This window comes from Sciurus carolinensis, chromosome 4, assembly GCF_902686445.1.
Source record: "Sciurus carolinensis chromosome 4, mSciCar1.2, whole genome shotgun sequence".
NCBI lineage: Eukaryota > Metazoa > Chordata > Mammalia > Rodentia > Sciuridae > Sciurus > Sciurus carolinensis.
In genome coordinates this window covers 177,039,653-177,058,499 of record NC_062216.1, presented here as the reverse complement: position 1 = coordinate 177,058,499, position 18,847 = coordinate 177,039,653, and the positions used below count along the sequence as shown (strand labels likewise).

Below are 18,847 nucleotides of genomic sequence, written 5' to 3'. Positions count from 1 at the left end.
GCCTTGCACTTGGGAGACACTGGGTTTGATCCTCAGCACCACATAAAAATGAAGTAAAGGTATTGTGTCCATCTACAACTAAAAAATTTTTTAAAAAATAAGGATTGGGTATTTGGGAGGTTGGGTAGTTTACTGACAGTTATGGGATTTTTGTCAAATGCTTTTTCTCCATCCACTAAGATGATCATGTCAACCCCCTTAATCCTATCAGTGATTGATTGACTTTTGTATGCTGAGCCCAACCCTGTGTTCCTGGGGTAAACCTCATAGAGTGTGGTGTACAGTATTTTTCATACACTCCTGAATATGACTGGCTAGTATTTTGTGAAGGATTTTTACAAATATATTTATGAGTTATTCATTGCAGCTTTCTTTTCCAGTAGTATCCTTGTCTGGCTTAGATATCAAAACAATGCTGAGTTCATAGAGTGAGTTAGAAGGTATTCCCTTCTTTTTATCTTTTGCAAGAGTTTGAGAAGGATTGGTACAAATTATTTAAATGTTGGATAGATTTCACAAGTGCCACTATATGATCATCTGGTGTGGGTTTTTGGAAGGTGTCTAATTACTGACTCAGTCTTTTCTGTTACAGGACTATTCGGATTTATTCAAATTGTTCTTTTTCTTTTTTCTGTCTCATCTAGGTAGATTATCCCATTTACTGGCATTCAATTATCTATAATATTCTCTTATGATTCTTGTTTCTACAAAAATGTGTAGTGATGTTTCCAATCTCACTTTTATTTAGGTAATTTGGATCTTCTCTCTTGTTTTGTTAGTTTATATAGCTAAAAGTCTGTCGATTTTGTTGTTCTTTTCAAAGAACCAATATTCAGTGTCTTTGACTATTATTTTCTAGTCTCTGTGTTTTCTCCACTCCAATCCTTATTATTTCCTTTCTTCTGCTAGCTTCAGATCTACTTTCTTTCTATGTCCTTTGGACATATGATTATATTATGGATTTAGAATTGCTTGGTTTTTAATATACATGTTTACAGTTATGAATGTTCCTCTTAGTGTCTGCTTTTGCTGCATTTCATAAGTCTTTAGTGTGTTGTGTTTTGTCTTCAATCACCTCAAGGCCTTGTCTAATTCCCTGTGATTTATTCTTTGATCCATTGGTTGTTTAAGAAAGAATTGTTTAGCTGGGTGCAGTGGTGCATGTCTATAATCCCAACAGATCTAGAGGCTGAGTCAGGAGGAAAAGTTCAAAGCCAGCTCCAGTAACTTAACAAGACCCTGTGTCAAAATTTAAAAAAATTTTAAGGGGCTTGGAATGTGGCTCAGTAGTTCAGTGCCCTGTGTTCAATCCCTGGTGCAAAAAAAAAAGTATTGTTTAACTTTCACATATTTGTGTATTTTCCAGTTCTCCTTCTGTTACTGGTTTAGAGTTTTTTTCTTCTAAACTCAGAAAAGATGCTTCATGTGATTTCAATTTTTTAAATTTATTAAGATTGGTACTGGAGAATATTGAGTCACTGTGAGCAGTCTGCTCCTGTTGGGTAGAGTGCCCTGTATATGTCTGTTATGGCTAATTGGTTTACATTGGCATGCAAGGCTTCAATTTCCTTGTTGATCTCCTGTCTGATTGTACTCTTCATTATTTAAAGAAGGGTATTAAACACTCTAAACATTATTGCAGAAATGAATATTTCTCCATTTAATTCTGTCCATTTTTGCTTTGTACATTTGGGGTTCTATTGTTAGGGGAGAATGTGTTCATATTTGAATCTTCTTAGTAGATTCAAACTTTTTCCAACATATGACATCCTTATTTGTCTCTTGCAGCCTTTTATGATTGAAGTCCATTTTAACTAACAATAATTTAACCACACCAACCAGTGGGTGCTATTTACACAGCATTTTTTCCCATTTCCACACTTTTGCTACCCACTTCTTTGTGTCACCTAGCATAATTTTCTGGCTATAGGATTACTGATTGATGGAATTTTTTCTTTAGAATTTTAAATTTTTCATCCCATATAGTTTTCATACTCTCTGGTAGGAAATCAACTGTTAATCTTATCAGGCATTGTTTTCATATAACAGGCTGTTTTTCTCTTACTGCTCTTAAAATCCACTTATCTTATCTGTGCATATTAATTTGGGAAGTTCGGGACCATAATTTCTTCAAATAAGTTTTCTGTTCATTTCTTTCCCTCTTTTTGGAGCTCCTATAATCTGCACACTGGTGTGCTGGGTGGTATCCAAAAGTCCCCTGGGCTCTGTACATTTTTTTCTAACTCTCTTTTCTTTCTGTTCCTCAGACTGAATTATTCCAGTTGTTGTATTTATTTTTTCTGCCTGTTCAAGTCTCCTGTTGAACTCGTTACCAAGGTTTTCAAGTCAGCTTTTGAACATTTGAGTTCCAGAATTTTTGGTTGGAAACTGCTATGGTTTGGATCTGGAATGCCCCCCAAAATCTCATGTGTTAAAGGTGTTGTCACTGGCCTGTGGTGCTCTTGGGAGGTGGCGGAACCTTCAGGAGGTGATGCCCAGTGGAAGGAAGTCAGACCATTGTGGGGCTGCCCTGGAGGGGATATTGGGAATCCCAGTCCCTCTTCTCCCTCACTTTGCTTCTCAGCCATGGTGAGGTGCTGCCTCCTCACCACACGCTCCTACCATGATGTCCTCTGCCACCACAGGCCTAAAGCAACAGGTCTAAGCAGCCACGAACTGAGACCCCTGACACCAGGAGCCAAAATAAACTTTTCACCCTTTGTAAGTTGTTTATCTCAGATATTTGTCCCAGTGACAGAAATCGACAATGAATAGAGTCAACACAGAAGACTGATACCAAAAGATGGGATAGAAACCCTTGGAACTGGTCTGCTGAAGGAATTTGGAAAAGTTTTGGGGAAACAAGCTAAATTAAACCTAGAGTTCTGTAAGCAGAGCTTAATGGGTGATTCAGATGAAGGCTCTAAGACCAGAATAACAACAGAAATTCTACAGTGAAGGCCATGCTGATGAGGTTTCAGGGGGAAAAAAGGACTCCATTAGGAATTAGACTACAGGCCACATATTACATTCTGGCAAATTATTTGTCTACATTTTGTCCACACTGGGGGCACGCCCTTAAAGGGTCCCCTGGTTTCTGCCTCTTTCTCTCTCTTTTTACTTCCTAGTCATCATGAAGTTGACAGACCTCCTCTGACACATGTGCCCACCATAATGTACTGTGCTACCACAAGCCCAAAGTGATGGGGTAAGCAACTAGGAACTGAAACCTCTGAAATCATGAGTCAAAATAAATATTTCCTCCTTACAAATTTTGAACATAGCAAAAAGAATGCCACAACATTTCCCTGGGTGACCCTGCGCAGAGGGTGCCTTGGGCTCAGACATGCTTTTCCAATGAAAGTTTTACACCCCAACCCTTTGAGCCTGTGATGGGCGGGGTCTTGTGGATTCCTGGAAATCCCTCAAGGGATCTTTTCTACTGTCCTAATTAAAAGAACTTAGCTTCTTTTAAATGGTGCTGTCTCTTTAGCAATGACATCCCTCTTGGACATGCTCTTACCCTTACTCCTTTTTTGGACAAACTGCAACTTTTTCAAGTTTTTCCACTCCACGTTTTGCTCCCAATTCTCACTGTAAATCTGGCTAAAAGCATCCAGCAATACCCATGCTACAGCCTGAATGCCATGCTGCCTTGAAATTTTCCCTACCAGATTAGTTAATCCATCATCTTTAAACTTAACCTCCCGTGAGGACAAATTTTTCATCTATGGTACTTTGTCACAGCAACAGAAATTGACTAACACGGGGCTGGGGTTGTGGCTCAGTGGTAGAGCGCTTGCCTGGCATGTGTGAGACACTGGGTTCGATTCTCAGCACCACATATAAATAAATAAATAAAAAATAAAGACTTATCAACAACTTAAAACATTTAAAAAAAAAAGAAAAAAAAAGAAATTGACTAAAAGTATCTTTTTGTCTCTTAATTAATTTTCTCATCTTCTTCATCCATCATGCGGTCTTTCCAATGAAGCAGTCTTTCCAATGACCTCAGTCCTCTGTTAATCCATTTTTTTCTTAATTTTCATTTGTTCTTTTTAGATATACATGATAATAGAGTGTATTTTGACATATTATACCCATGTGGAGTATAATTTATTCTAATTAGTATGGGGAGTCACCCATGGCTTATATGTGAACCAAGCTTGGTTGAGCTATTAGGAGGATCTGGCCTCAGGAACTGCCTGAGTCATTTGGTTATCCTGCCTTGGTTCACTGCTGAAGTTCAGATGCAGGCCCTGGATGTGGGAGTGACCTGCTAGAGCCAAATGGCTTGCTTACCTTCGCCCCTATCCTGTGTTTCACAGAAGAAACTCCCAGTGGTTCCCTTTTGATCTGTACTGCTGTACACCAAGCGTGGTCTTCTTCCTTTGTTAGAGCCAGACCCTTATGGATGGCTCAATTGGTCATGCCCCTGCTCTTAAGATAATTCTGTCATTATTTCTGATAAATAAATTTCATAGTTTTTATTTTGCAGCCAGCCCATCCCTCCAACAGGAACCCTTTCCTTCACTCACGCAGGACATGCAGTGAGAAATTAGGATCCCATTCTTGTGGTTGTACATGATGTGGAGTTTCACTGCTTATATATTCATATATAAACATAGGAAAGTTATGTCCCACTCATTCTGCTGTCTTTTCTATTCCCAATCCCCCTCCCTTCCCTTCATTTCCCTTTGGCTAATCCACTGAACTTCTACCCTGCCCCCCTATTGTGTGTTAGTATCCACATATCAGAGAGATTCAGTCTTTGTTTTTTTAGGATTAGTTTATTTCACTTAGTATGATAGTCTCCAGACTCATCCATTCTTTTTTATGGTTGAGTAATAGTTCATGTCTATCCATTCTTGATTCCATCATCTCTCTCTCTGTCTCTCTCTCTATCCCCAAAAGAGGAAAAGTTGATGTTGGGTCCATGGTTTCAGAGGTTTAGTCTGTAGTCTACCAATTCCATTGCTCTGACCCCAAGGTGACATAGCACATCATGGCGGAAGGGTGTGGTTAAGGAAAGCTGCTCAACTTGTGGCAGCCAGGAAGCAGAAAGAAAGAGCCATTCTTGCTCTCCTTGATTATAGGTATTGTTAGCTGCCTATCTGTCTTTTAAATACAGATTTTATTTAGGTATAATTTACATATAATGAACTCCACACATTTAATCACACAACTTGGTAAATTCAGAGACATGTAGAACCACATAAACACAGTCAAGACATCCACTACCTTTGTAATCCCTCCAATCCACAACCCTCCCCAGACAACCTCTGAGCTGCCCTAGAATTTTATATAAATGGAATAAATTCAATACAATATAGGCCCTTTGTGACCTGTTTCTTTCACTCAGCATAATTACCTTGAGTTTCATCCATGTTATATACATGCCAATCCCTTTCTATGGCTGAGCAATATTCCATTCAATAGCATAGCATCTGTTTATCCATTCTTCATTTGGTCATTTCCAGTTTGCACTATTCCAAATCAATCTACTATGGACATTCAGGTACAGGTCTTTATGTGGACAAACATCTCCTTTCCTCCTCAACATCACTGGTCATCAAGGAACTAGAAATTAAAACCAGAATGAGATACCACCTCACATAAATATAATGAAAAAGACAGAAAATGAGTGTCGGTGAGGATGTAGAGAAATTATAGCCCTCATACACTGCTGGTGGGAATGTAAAACAGTACAGCCACCTTAGAAAACAGCTGGACAATTCCCAGAATGACTAAGAATAGCTACTGTATGATTCAGCAGACCTGCTCCTAGACATATACTCAAGAAAAATGAGAACACCCTCATGCAAAAGCCTGGATGTGCGTGTTACAGCAGCATTATTCATGATAGCCAGAAAGCGGGAAATAACCAATGTCTATAAAACACGGTCTCTCCATGCAGTGGGATATCGTGTGAAAACAGGAAGAAATGGAGCACTGGCCCTGCTGAGAAGTGGGTTGCCTCCCACAGCAGCAGGTCGCATAGTTCTGCTATCAGTGTAGCTGTCAAAAATATATACTAGGGCTGGGGAGATAGCTCAGTCGGTAGAGTGCTTGCCTTGCAAGCACAAGGCCCTGGGTTCGTATCCCCAGCACCCAAAAAAAAAAAAAAAAAAAAAAAAAAAAAATATATATATATATATATATATATACTAAATGTTACGTCTCTACTTCATGTACAGAGAAACAAGATGTATCCCATTTGTTTAAAATAAAAATAAATTAAAAATATATATATACTAATGAAAACCTGACAGACTTATGAGGAGCAATGGACAAATCTGCAATTATCTTCAGCAATTTCAGTGCCCCCTCTCAAGAATTTGTAGAATGATGGTACAGAAAATGAATAAGGATATAGAAAATTTGAACACTATCAACCATCTTGAACTGATTGACAAGTATAAAACACTCCACCCAGTAATAGAAGAACGCACGCGTTTTCCCAAGTATACACAGAACATTTACCAAGATAGACCACCACATCCTGTACCATAAAGCAAATCACAAAAACAGATTCAAGCCAAAGTGTACCCTGACCACAGGGGTTGAATTAGAAATCAATAATTCCTATTCATTAACTAAATAGCATGTTTCTAAATGACACCTGGGTCAAATATAAAATCAAATAGGAAACTGGAAAATATTCTGAGCCAATTAAAAATGGAAACAATATGTAAAATATATGGTATGTCACCAAAGCAGTGTTTAGGGAGAAGTTTATAGTACTAAATGGTTATACTAGGTTAAAAAAAAAGGAAAAGTTTCAAATCAATAAGCTCAGCTTTCCCTTAAGAACAAAGTAAGATAAGTTAAAAGAAAGGAAGTAAAGATCAAGGAAGATCTCCCAAAGGCCAAAGTTGAAAAGCTGTGAGCAATGGATTGAACAACATTATATTGGGTTATAATCCTACAAGTAAAAGAAATACACATAGGTAATCTATATTTATGTGAATGAATGAATGAGCAAGTGAATGAATGAGAGACAAACCTCAGCGACAAGAGAAGCCCAACCTGTAGGAAGTAGACTGAGGGTCTCACTTCCAAAGAGGAGCCTATGATATGGGAGCAAAGCAGGCTTGCAAAACACAGCCGACCAAGTTGCTGGGGCAACGTGGCCATGGCCTGTCGTGGCCCTTGGTAGGATGGATGGAAGGGGCATTTCATCTCTGTGGGATTCTTTTCCCAAAGTTATGATACCAACACAATCCTGGAAAAATTCAGACAGGTTCAAATTAAGAGACATTCTATAAAATACCTGACAAGCATTGCCCCAAAATGCCAAGGTTCTATAAAAGCAAAGAAAGACTGAAAAACTGTAGCAAACCAGAGGAAACCAAGGACAAATGACAAATGAAAATACTAGGGTGCCTTGAGTTGACCTTGGAACAGAAAAAAAGGAAAAGTAATTGAAAACTGGCAAAATCCGAATGAACTCTAGAGTTCAGTTAATAGTCATGAACAATTTGTTTTCAGTACTGGGAATTGAACACAGGGCCACTTGACCACTGAGCTGCATTCCCAGTCCTTTTTAAGTTTTATTTTGAGACTCATTAAGTTGCTTAGGACCTCACTAAGTTGCTGAGGCTGGCTTTGATCTTAAGATCCTCCTGCCTCAGCCTTCCAAGCTGCTTGGATTACAGGTGTATGCCACTGAGCCCAGCTTACATTTTTTCATATAAGTAAAATTATGTAGTGTTTGTCTTTCTGTGCCTGGCTAAGTTCACTTAGCATAATTTTCTCTAGGTTCATCCATGCAGTCACAAATGACAAGATTTCCTTCTTTTTCATGGCCACATGATATTTCATTGTGTGTGTGTGTATGTGTGTGTGTGTGTGTGTGTGTGTGTGTGTGTGTAGCATTTTCTTTATCCACTCATCCATTGATGGCTAGGTTGATTCCATCTCTTGGTTACTATTAACAGTGCTGCAGTGAGCTGGAGGACAGATGTTCGTCTGACAGACTGATTTCACATCCCTTAAATACATTCCCAGTAGTAAGAGTGTACCATCTTAGCAGAATTTTTTATTGTAGAAATCAACAAGCTGATTCTAATATTTATATGGAGTGTAAAGGACCTAGACTAGACAGTCAGCCTTGAGAAAGAACAAAATTGGAAGACAGACATTACCTGGTTTCAAGACTTATTGTAAACTAGGTACTCTATAGAGTAAGGCAGTGTGGAATTGGTGTCAAAAGATAAAAAGATCAGAGAGTCCAAAAATAGAACCATACATATGTGAACTACTAATTTTGTTCAGAGGTGCAAAACAATTCAATGGAGAAAGGAAAACCTTTTTAAACTATGGTGTTAGAACCAGAGTTCACACCAATACAAAAATTAACTCAAAATGGATCATAGACCTCAAAGTGAAAACTAAAACTAAATTTCTGGAAGACAATATACAAGAAAATTTTTGCAAGCTTGGGTTGTCAAGCAAAACTTTCTTCAATTTGATATAAAAAATGTGATTTATAAAAAAACAAATTGATTAATTGTACTCCATCAAAATTTAAAATTTCTCTTCTTCAAAGGATACTAGAGTATTCAAATACTGTTTAGGGAATCCTCCCTCTGACAGGGAGAAATATTATAAAAGCATACAATTCATTCATGTCATATTCAGCACATAAAAAGAATTCTCAAAGTTCTATAAAATGGCTACAAATATTTTTAAATAGGCAAAAGATTTGGCCAAAAACTTTACCAAAGAAGATATTTGGATGGCAATAAACACATGAAAAGATGCTTAACATTGCCAGTAATTAAGTAAATGCAAATTAAAAACACAATGAATGTTACTATATACCCATCAGAAGGACTACAGTGAAAAGAAGGACCATACCAAGTGTTGCAGAGGCTGTAACTCTACAGTTTAAGTGGGATACAAAATGTTGCAGCTACTTTGAAAAAATATTTTGGCAGTTTTTGAAAAAAGATTTAATATACAATGTAACCAATCTTCAGGTAGGCACTTAGTCAACAGATATGGAAGTATTTGCATCTAAATAAAATGCAAAAGATCTATACATGAATATGACTGTTCACTGCTGTTTATTGTCATAGCCAAAACTGGAAACAATCCAATATAATAGAAAAACAAATTGTGATACAATGACATACTTAGCAATAAAAAGGAATAAATTACTGATGCATGCTAGGACATGAACTAATCTCAAAATGAATGCTGAGTGAAAGAAGGTAGATTAAAAAAAAAAGTACTTGCTTGAGTCAGGCGTGGTGGCACGTGCCTCTAGTCCCTGCTACTTGGGAGGCTGCTGGAGGATTGCTTGAGCCCATGAGTTCGAGACCCCATCTCAAAAAAAAAAAAAAAAAAAAAAGAGAGAGAGAGAGAGAGAGAGAGAGAAAGAGAAAAAGAGTACTTGCTCAGGATTCCATTTATATACACTCTAAGGAATGCAAACTAATATGTAGTGAGAGGCACAGGTAGAGGATGCCTGGGGCAAGGAGGGGAGAGGATGGGGAATGGCAAAGGCCCCTGGAGACTTGTGAGACGGGCAGGGTGTTTACTACCTCAGATGTGTTTTCAGATGGCTTCATGGCATATTCCTACGTCAAATATGCTCTTCCCATGCTACCAGATCAGCTCTCTGCTCTAAGTACTCACCCAAGGGAAATGAAAGCACATGAATGACCACAGAAAAAGTCACTTGTGGTGACCACAGTAGTTCACTGGTGGTCACTTACCAAAACTGCAGTCCTGCAGCGGACTCCATTCATTCAGCTTCTTCCTCAGTTTTCTGTACACTGAAGGTGACCCATCTCCATTTCTTTACTTCTCCATTTTAAATTTAGTAAAATGGTACTCATCAGGTCAGTTATTTCTTGTAGATATTATGAGATCTCCTCTACTGATCAGAGTCACAGTCAGAGCCTCTTCCTCTGAGTCTTTTCAACTGTGCGTCTGTGACCTCCATTATGGCTGCCTTTCTGGGGTCAGACTTTTGCCCTGTGCAGTTTCATCTGTTGTCAAATTCTTTTCTATCGTTCTTCCTAACAATACTATTCACTATTAATTGAATTTTTAAAAGTTGTTATTGTAAGGACTGGGTTTTGGCAAGTATGAGGCCCTGAGTTCTATCCCCAGACCAAAAAGAAAGGTGGGGGAAGAAAGGAAGGAAAGAAGGAAGGAAAGAAGGAAGGAAGGAAGGAAGGGATGGAAGAAGGAAAGAAGGAAGGGATGGAAGAAGGAAGGAAAGAATGGAGGGAGGGAGGGAGGAAGGGAGGGAGGAAACTTAATCATCCAATGAGAGCAGTGAGCACATCCCTCAGATGCTAGATCCCCTGGGTACTAGTGCTCTGTGTGGCTGGTCCATTTCTCTTCTGTCCTCATGTAGGCAAGATCTGTTCCAGGGTCTATGAGTCATTTTCAGGGTCAGAATATCCACAGGGACATGAAGGTGAACAAAAGAGCCTCAACTTACTTAACACAAATCTGTTCCTAATCATTAAAATTAGAAAATCTATTGCATTGGTAAAGGTCACATTTGATGAGAAGCAGTGTTGGCTGAGACGTGGGGAAATGAACATTCTCAGGCACGGAGGGCTAAATGTTCCTTCCAGGAAGGAGCATAGTGCTATGAGACCCATCTAGAGAACTAAGGTGCACAAACTTGCATGGAAACAACTCTTTGCTAAATAGAAAAGGAAGTTGTAGAGCAGCATGAAGTGGAAACTAGGGAGGGGATCGTAGCAGGCATTAACCCCTTTGTGTGGATGGGAAGCCTGCAGAGGTGAACAAGAAACTATTGCCTGAACTCCCCGTGCTCCACCCAGTCTGTGGTCACTTGTCTGGGTGTTCCCTGAGAATAGGCCATCTCTCCAGGAAGGAGATCCAGTGCCAGCTAGGGATGACAAACCAGTGCAAGAGTTTCCACCTCATTGAGGGAGGAGGGATAAACTAGGACAAGGGTTAGAATATTTAAGAGGAGAGAGAGTCAGGAGAACCCATTCTTGACCCAAGAAGTCTCATAAAGAAGGGATGAGTTAGGTGCAGTGGTGCACACCTGTAATCCCAGTTGCTTTGGAGGCTGGGGTAGGAGGATCATGAATTTGAGGACAACTCAGTGAGACCCCATCTCAAGATAAAGTCAAAAGGCCTGGGCACATAGTTCAGAGGTAGATCGCTCCTAGGTTCAATCCTCAAAACCACAGTTAAAAAAAAAAAAAGGAATAAGATCTCTGGTACAGTACTGTTGCTACTGTATTTCTTCCCCAACTTGTCCAGAATCCCTCCATGCATCTGAGCACACCTTGCCCCACTGCTCCTACCTATAAACCCACCTGGTGCTGTGTCTGGCTCAAGGTACAGGATTGACCCATCACAAACAAAGGTAAATCCTGAGCTGTTGCTCTTTGGAAAATGTGGCCTGTGACATGGTCTCTGTCTTGCTCTGTAACCAGGCCTTTACCTCTTGTTTGCACAGTATTCAGATGGTTAGTGTCTGGACCAGGTACAAAGATCATACCTGGCTTTAGTCAGGCATGGCAATGCCTACCTGTAATCCCAGCAACTACAGGAGACTAAGGCAGGAGGCTTGCAAGTTCAAGAACTGCCTCAGGAACTTAGCAAGACCATGTCTCAAAATAAACAAATTTTAAAAGGTCGGGGATATAGCTCAATGGCAAAGCACCCTGGGTTCAATCTCTAGAATTTAAAAAAAAAAAAAAAAAAAAAAAAAAAACAGAATCTGGGCTGGAGTTGTAGTTGGTAGAGTGCTTGCCTAGCATGTGTGAGGCACTGGCTTTGATCCTCAGCACCACATAAAAATAAATCAATAAAGGTTGAAAAATAGAATCCAGTTTTAATGGGATCAGGGTACAGCTCGGTGGTAGAGTGCCTGACTAGCACTCATGAGACCCTGGGCTCAAGCTCCAGCACTTCAGGGAGACAAAAACTGAGTTTCCAACTCCAGTCTTAACAGTGCCAGTTCTTAACCAAAGCAGATAGCATTTGGCTTTTGAAACAATTAAATATTGCCATGCCACAGAGCTATGGGTCATTCACACCAAAATGCAAACCCTCCTATGTAGCCAAAGAATTTCAGGGTGGGGAAAATGGTGATCCACAGTGCTCCCTGCAGATATGCACGAGCAGCTCATGGCTAGGTGGCTCCACATGACAGCCCACAGCCGTGAGCATTCAGTATCAAGCCCTGCTTCACTCCTGTCCTTATTCCACAGTCACACAACCCTCAGGTGCATCTTCCCATGATATAGAGCTGATGGGGGGTTGAGCAGGACTTTTGCCAAACAGACCAAGGAATTCCAAAGACAACCTGGGACATCCCTATCCATGTCTGGGCCAGGCAGGAAGAAACCAGTCCCACAGGCTTCTCACAGAGGTCCCCCACCTGCTGCAACACCACCTCTCTGCCATGTGTCTTCGCAGCCAGAGCATTAGAACATCTTGCAATTGACTTGCACACAAGCAGTTTGATGAATTGATGTGCAAGTGAATGCCAGAAGCCAGGGTCTTCTTTCTCTGGGACCTTCCATCTTTGATACCACGCCTGGTTAATATAGCAGTCAAGTTCAATTTATTCCCTTGACCGAAGTAGTTGACCTGAGCTCATCAGGATTTCTTTCCCAGGACTTTGCCAGCAAATGTGAGCAGTTCTCAGGGCTGCCACCAGTCTGGGGCAGTGCAGACAGGTCTGTCATTCAAGTTGAGCATTTGCAGCCACTCTTGAGAAAACTTCAGACTCTAGCCATACCATTCCTCCTGTTTGCTTCTGACTTTTACTGTTGTTTCTGTACAGTGTCTTTGCATCCTTGTCATTTAAATGACTTGGTTTCTGTTCCTTGCAGTGGAAGATCTTAAATACCCCTGAATGGCAAGGAAGCCATTCAAAATTCACTCAGGTATTTCAAATCCTACACCATTACTATTCCTGGAAAACTCTTAGCAAATAATTTTCTAGTTTGCCTGAATCCAGGAACTAATGGGTTTAGCCACAGGCCAGTCAGGACCTTGCACGGGCAATGTTCAGGCAGCCAGCCACCAATAAGCCAACCGTGTGCTGTGCTGGACGTTTGCTGTTGTGGCTGCCCAGCCTTGTTGTCCATGTTCTGGGATCCCCACCTTCAGAAGAGTGGCCTCCTAGTGGAAGACTGACCTTCGCGCCTTCTTTCCCAGTCGGCTCAGCTCACAGCAGCATTTTCAGGGCATACTCCCGCTGAATTGCATATGCAGAGACAACCCCTTCTAACCAGTTTCACTAAGGGTGAGATAAAAACTAAACCTGGTCTGTGGACCCATCACCTTATTCCAGCACTAGCATTTAAGATTTAAGAAACACGATTAAAAAAAAAAAAGAAAGAAAGAAAAGAAAGAAACACGATTAACAGGATTGTATGAGCAATCCCACCTTATTGGAGAGTGAAAGAGGGAGGAGTTAGATTTGATGGAGGTTTGGGTTGCATTGGGGTGGACAGATTGAAAGAAGTCCAGAAAGCATCTCTTCGTGTATATATATATTTATAAATATATATATATGTATATATGTTTATTTCATCTCTTTTTTCTCAGGAGTGAAGGGTTCACTGGGTCTGTTGAGACCAGGGTTGGATTAGGATGTGGATCCTCGGAGCTCTATGGTCTCCGTGTCAAAAGAGATCTTTGAGCTAGAATAATCCTTCCGCTTCAGGGTCTCTATGAGCTGCTGAAGTCGCTCCGCAAAAGAGAGTGTTTGGGGATTTTTGGTGGGAGGCGGCGATGGAGACGAAAGTACCGTTGGAGATGGCAGTGGGACCGGCGCTGGGGTGAGGACCTGGACCGGGACCGGGGCCGGGGCCGGGGCCGGGGCCGGGGCCGGGGCCGGGGCGGGGGCGGGGGGAGGGGTGGGGGCCGGGGCCGGGGCCGGGGCGGGGGCCGGGGCCGGGGCCGGGGCCGGGATTGGAGCCGGGGCTTGCGGACGGGGTGTAATGGGCCGGGATGGGCGAGGCTGGTGGATATACCAAGGACGGTGAGCAGAGGAAGGGCGGATGATGGGTCGGGGTGGAGGCCGAGGTCGAGTAGGAGGAGGAGGGGTGGCCGGCTGAATCATGTGCAAGGCGTTAGGACCGATCTTGGAAGCAATCCAGTCCAGATAGTCCCAGGTAGCCGTGTAGATTCCAGGGCGCTTAGCACGGGCACAGCCTACCCCCCAGCTCGTGATCCCCACGATAACAAAGGGGCTCTGGTCGTTGTCTCTGCACATGAGAGGCCCGCCGCTGTCCCCCTGCCCAAAGGACACAGAGGTCATTCTCAGCCTGAGCCACTCTCCTTGCCCAGAGGGGTCGTGGGGCTCTGGGAGGACAGTTCTGCAGCCACATGGTTTCCCGCTGCCAGAAACAGAGCTGGGTGTGGTGAAGTTTGAGACGGTACAACAGCCTCTGCTAGGATTGAGAACAGCATGGACTGACATAGGTTTCCTGCAGTGAGATGAGTGTAGTGTGTGCATGCATGTGGCTCTGCCTTGCATACACCAGCACTTGTGGGTTTAGATGCTTTGAGTTCTGGGAAAGAGAGGGGAGCATTGTCTTCAGGCACTAGGTTTGGGTGATATGTTCTGATTGCTGAGGTTGGGATCAAGTACTAAATGTGGTGATTGGTTCTCTGTAGGAGTAGCTGCTGGGTGTCACCTCCCATCTTCATTGTGACTGTCAGTGCTGGGAGAGAGATCAAGGGAACAGTCAACTAGAGAAGGGCGCTGGGAAGGGAGCAGAAGCAGTGGAGCTCGGGGACCAAAAAAGAGGTGTCCTCAGGCCTGGGGAGCCCTGGAGGGACCCAGGAGTCTGGCACCAGGAAGAGGGTTACCTGGCAGGTGTCGATCTTGCCTTCGGGATACCCTGCGCACACGTTGGTTGACGTGACACGCCCATTGTACCACTGGGTCGAGTTACACAGGTCGAGGTCAATGAGGTCCACACGTGCCTCCATCAGTACAGGCGATGGCCTGGGGGCTGCAGCCAGGCCGCGCAGTGGTGAGTGATCAAGGCAGACACGGAGGGAAGCCCTGCCTCCTCCTCCACTGAACCCCCATCCTCCATAATGCTCTAGTTAAACCTAGATCCATCAGCCAATGCCCCACCTTTCCTCATACACTCCTGAGGAAATACACAATGAAAGAGCAGCCAGGGATGGAAGTGGGGCCGTGTCACCTGGATGAAGCTGGAGAGGAAGCAAGGGTGGATGGGTGTGCATATTCACGGCAGATGAGGGATTAAGGAGGTTAGTTTTAGCATTAACACACACAACTGGGATCTACCCAGCACTCACTGAGTCACACTGTCCTGTTGTTCCCATTATGGATCAGGAGCTGGAGTACCACCTGCCTACTATGGGAAGTTGGCAACTGGAATCCGGCCAGGATGACCCTTCTCTAGACTCAAGTCTAGAACACACCCTTCATTTCCCACAGTCTGGCTAGGAATCAGCCCCTCTGCTTCATATTCCTCCATCAGGACTCTTCTGTCTGGCAGTGAAGCTGGGTTAATTAGTCCCTCCCCGCATGCCTTAGATCTGTTTTGAGAAGATTCTAGGAAGAAGAGAGCTGAGTCTGGGTCTCCTTCAGAGCTCAGGACCTTATCATGACCTGGGGGTTAGAGAAGGCCTGTCTGGACAAGCTCATGCAAGCAGCATGCATCCAGCTCAGATGCAGCCCCCATCCAATGCCACCGTGCCTCCCATCCAGTACGCACAGCAGGTCCCCTCCCATGGCAACACCCACAGCCTAGTGGGCAGATCTGGAAGGCTACAGCACAGACAGGGAGCAGCCTAGGGTGAGGCAGACCTGGAACACAACCATGCAGGCCCAGAGGGTAAGAGAGGAATCGCTTGGGGCATGTACATAGGAATGCACACTCACCAGCATCCAGTAGATGGCTGTGAAATGTGTGTTTGCCAAGTGGGTTTCTGTTCCTCAATCCCTTCAGCCACCACCATTCCTCCATTCAAGCAGCAGTGAGGGATTAATATGTGCCCTGCCCCTGCCCTTGGATTGGTATTGACACTGAGGTGGCAGCAACAATCCTGGCTTGTTATTAATTGAGATGACTTTTTAGATCTATGGAAGAACCGCAGTCCTCAAAGTTATCATTGGAAAATGCCAGGTGTCCTAAAACCGATGATGGTTTCCTCAATCCCAGCCCCTCGGCTTAAGTAACAAAGGTCAGAAGCCTACAGGAGCTCAAAATTCAAGGGAAGAAGCAACACCCTCAGGTATTCTTTCAGCCCCAAAGCAGATGAGTTCAAGGAGGAGCCAGAACAAGGAAGGTTCCAGTGAGTCACAGGAGATTGGAGCCTGCGTATTTCTTTAAGACTTGTACTTAGGGGCCGGGGATGTTTGGAAAAAAAAAAAAAAGTAATAAGAGATGTCCCATTAAGTTTCTGGAGGTTTCCAGGACAAAAAGGGCTTGCTTTGACCAAGGCATATCTGGGAGCCTAGAATTGGATAGCAAATGTGGGGGATGGGTGAGGACCCTGAGAACAACCTTCCAGGGATTAGAAAAACCTTCAAGCTGTGGACAGGCCAGAGGGCAGATTGGAGGGTGATCTAGAATAATGCATGTCCTCACTCTGGACACCATGGCATAACCATGAGCATCAGCAGCTGAGATGGGGGTGGGCACCCAGGTCAGGAAGTGACGGTCACATGTCAGCAAAGGCCAGTGAAAATGAGAGTAGAGGGACAGGACAGGTGACAAACCCATGAGGAACTAGATCAACCTCTGGAACAAGGGAATAAGAGTAAAAGAAAGAACCTCAAATGAGTTTTAAGCCCCAAATGACTGAATTGCTTGAATTAAGAAGCCTAAATTTTCCATTGTCAAAGAAGAGGTTGAGAGCAAAGTAACTGTGTCACCACCCTAATCTACATGGCTGCTTATGGAAAACGAGAGTGTGGTCATGCACAGAGATTCAGTTCCACCTTGCTGTCCACTTACAGAATCTTGCTGTCCACTGCTGCCCCTGGGACAAACAGTGCCCCTGGGCTTCAAGTACATGGGGAGATGATGGACTCAGCATAACCACGGAGTCAGCATAGCAGTTGCTCTAGATCCTCCCTGGACCCTCTGCGAACCCATCCACAGTGGAAAAAGATTTTCCTACTCACCACTCAACTGGTGCCAAGTGGGTCAGGCAATGTTGGGTATGAGAGATTGGGGCCAAAGAAAAGGCAGACAGCTTGCCAGGACAGAGAAGTCTAGATAGGCAGCTACCATCATCATGAACAGCAAGTGACCTGATGGATGGCTCCAAGGAGCCTGAAATCCTGGAACACGCGTGAGCTGCAGAAAGCACACCCACTGCCTGCCTCCCTCTCAGGGGATGGAGAGAAGGTAAGCGGCTCAAATGAAAAGGGTGCCATGACTATCCAAGGACAGAGAGCCCAGAAGCCTACTGCTCCTGGTGGACAAGAACGGCCCTACCATAGCAGATGTTGGGATGTTCAGCTTGGAGGCCATCCTTACACATGAGCAAAACTAGACTATGATCACAAAAACAAATCTAGAATTCTTCTCTAAATGCTGTTTCAGTGTACATTCCCCATTTCCAGAATCCAGCAGCTGGGGTTCCAGGTGCCAGGTAGAGACAGGAAAAAATGCCAAGGTTCTACTTGTGCCTGCCATTCAGCCTTCCCCTAGGCAACAGGCCATCACCAGTCCTGTGACCTTGGACAGAGGACTTAGTTTCCCTCACACTCAGTTTCTCCAGCTGTGAAAGGGCACTGTGATAGCCTCTGTCCATGGCACCATGTTGAGGACTGAAAGTTGCTCAACTGGGCATCAATGTATGACCCCTGCACCTCCAAGCCCACCACAGGAATGACCAGCATGCCCTCCTCAGACCCTTCCCACACTCACCGTTCTCCTTTATGTATCCCCAGCCAGCCACATAGCAGGTCTGGGGAACTTTGGGAGGGCCTGCCTTAAAATTGGGCAGGCAGCCTACCCCAATGAAAGGCCCACATGAAACAGGAGGGGTGACCTTCAAGAGAGCAATGTCGTTCCCCTCGGTCACAATGTTGTATTTTTCGTGGATGATGATTCTCTCCACAAATCTCTCCTGCAGAGGGTCATTCACTGGCATGTTTGTCCCATATTCAATTTCCTGTGCTCCAAAAATCAGTCTCCAGTCAAAGACTCTTCTGTGGGTACAAAGGTAAAACAGTTGTTCTCACAGATGGGGTCGACAGAAGCCCCTGGGGAGTGATCCTCAGAGCCTTCCCCCAGCCAAGATCCAGTTGCCACTTGGCCCAGGACCTCAGGGAGACCCTGCACAAAGCCCCTGGGGAAGTTCCCTTTCCAAGAAAAGCCTTCTGGAGCCCTCCCTCTGGGTGTTCCCACACGTACTTCTTGTTGTCGAAGCAGTGAGCAGCTGTAAGCACCCAGCGGGAATTCAGCAGGCTTCCTCCACACGAATGGTACCTGCGGCTGTTGTGGGGCAGGTAGACCTGGAGGCTGACCATCCAAGGCCAAGCCCCATGCTGCACAACATGCCCTCCGATGATTCGCATACCCCCTTGCGGGTTCTGCCTGAACCGTAACCCACAGGGGCCACTGAGGAGAGACCAAGACACAATTCAAACTAATAGGCACATCCAGTCCTGGTACCTGTGGGGAGGCAGTGATATGGGGATGGGAAAGGTGGGAAAGAGTTGTGGGGTTCCAAGAAAGGGGCAACCTGGGGTATGCAAGAAGCCATTAGCTCCAGGAAATAGTTGGGAATTGGGGGGGGGGTCTTATGTTTTCAAGGTAAGGAAAGAGGCTGTACGTAGGACTGTACCAGCCCTAGATGTATGGAAGATCCCTGGGCAGAGTGG

The 18,847-nt window shown here is 43.9% G+C and overlaps 1 protein-coding gene across 1 annotated transcript; it reads right to left on the bottom strand.

The window, feature by feature from the left end:
- Window positions 1–13,609: 13,609 nt before the first annotated feature.
- Window positions 13,610–18,577, bottom strand: Acr (acrosin). The gene is made up of 4 exons (XM_047549833.1): window positions 18,378–18,577; window positions 17,889–18,172; window positions 14,839–14,984; window positions 13,610–14,260 (listed from the first exon to the last, which is right to left on the bottom strand). The coding sequence occupies exons 1-4, from the start codon at window positions 18,539–18,541 to the stop codon at window positions 13,610–13,612; spliced, it is 1,245 nt and encodes a 414-aa protein (XP_047405789.1). The 5' UTR covers window positions 18,542–18,577.
- Window positions 18,578–18,847: the final 270 nt, after the last annotated feature.

Bases quoted from the DNA above. Each gene is read 5' to 3' on its own strand.
- Acr (XM_047549833.1), bottom strand. From the start codon at position 18,541: ATGCGAATCATCGGAGGGCATGTTGTGCAGCATGGGGCTTGGCCTTGG. The intron at 14,985-17,888 runs GTGAGTGTGGGA...GCCTGGCTGCAG, and splicing joins GGGATACATAAAGGAGAACG to CCCCCAGGCCATCGCCTGTA. The intron at 14,261-14,838 runs GTAACCCTCTTC...TCCTTTGGGCAG, and splicing joins GCAAGATCGACACCTGCCAG to GGGGACAGCGGCGGGCCTCT.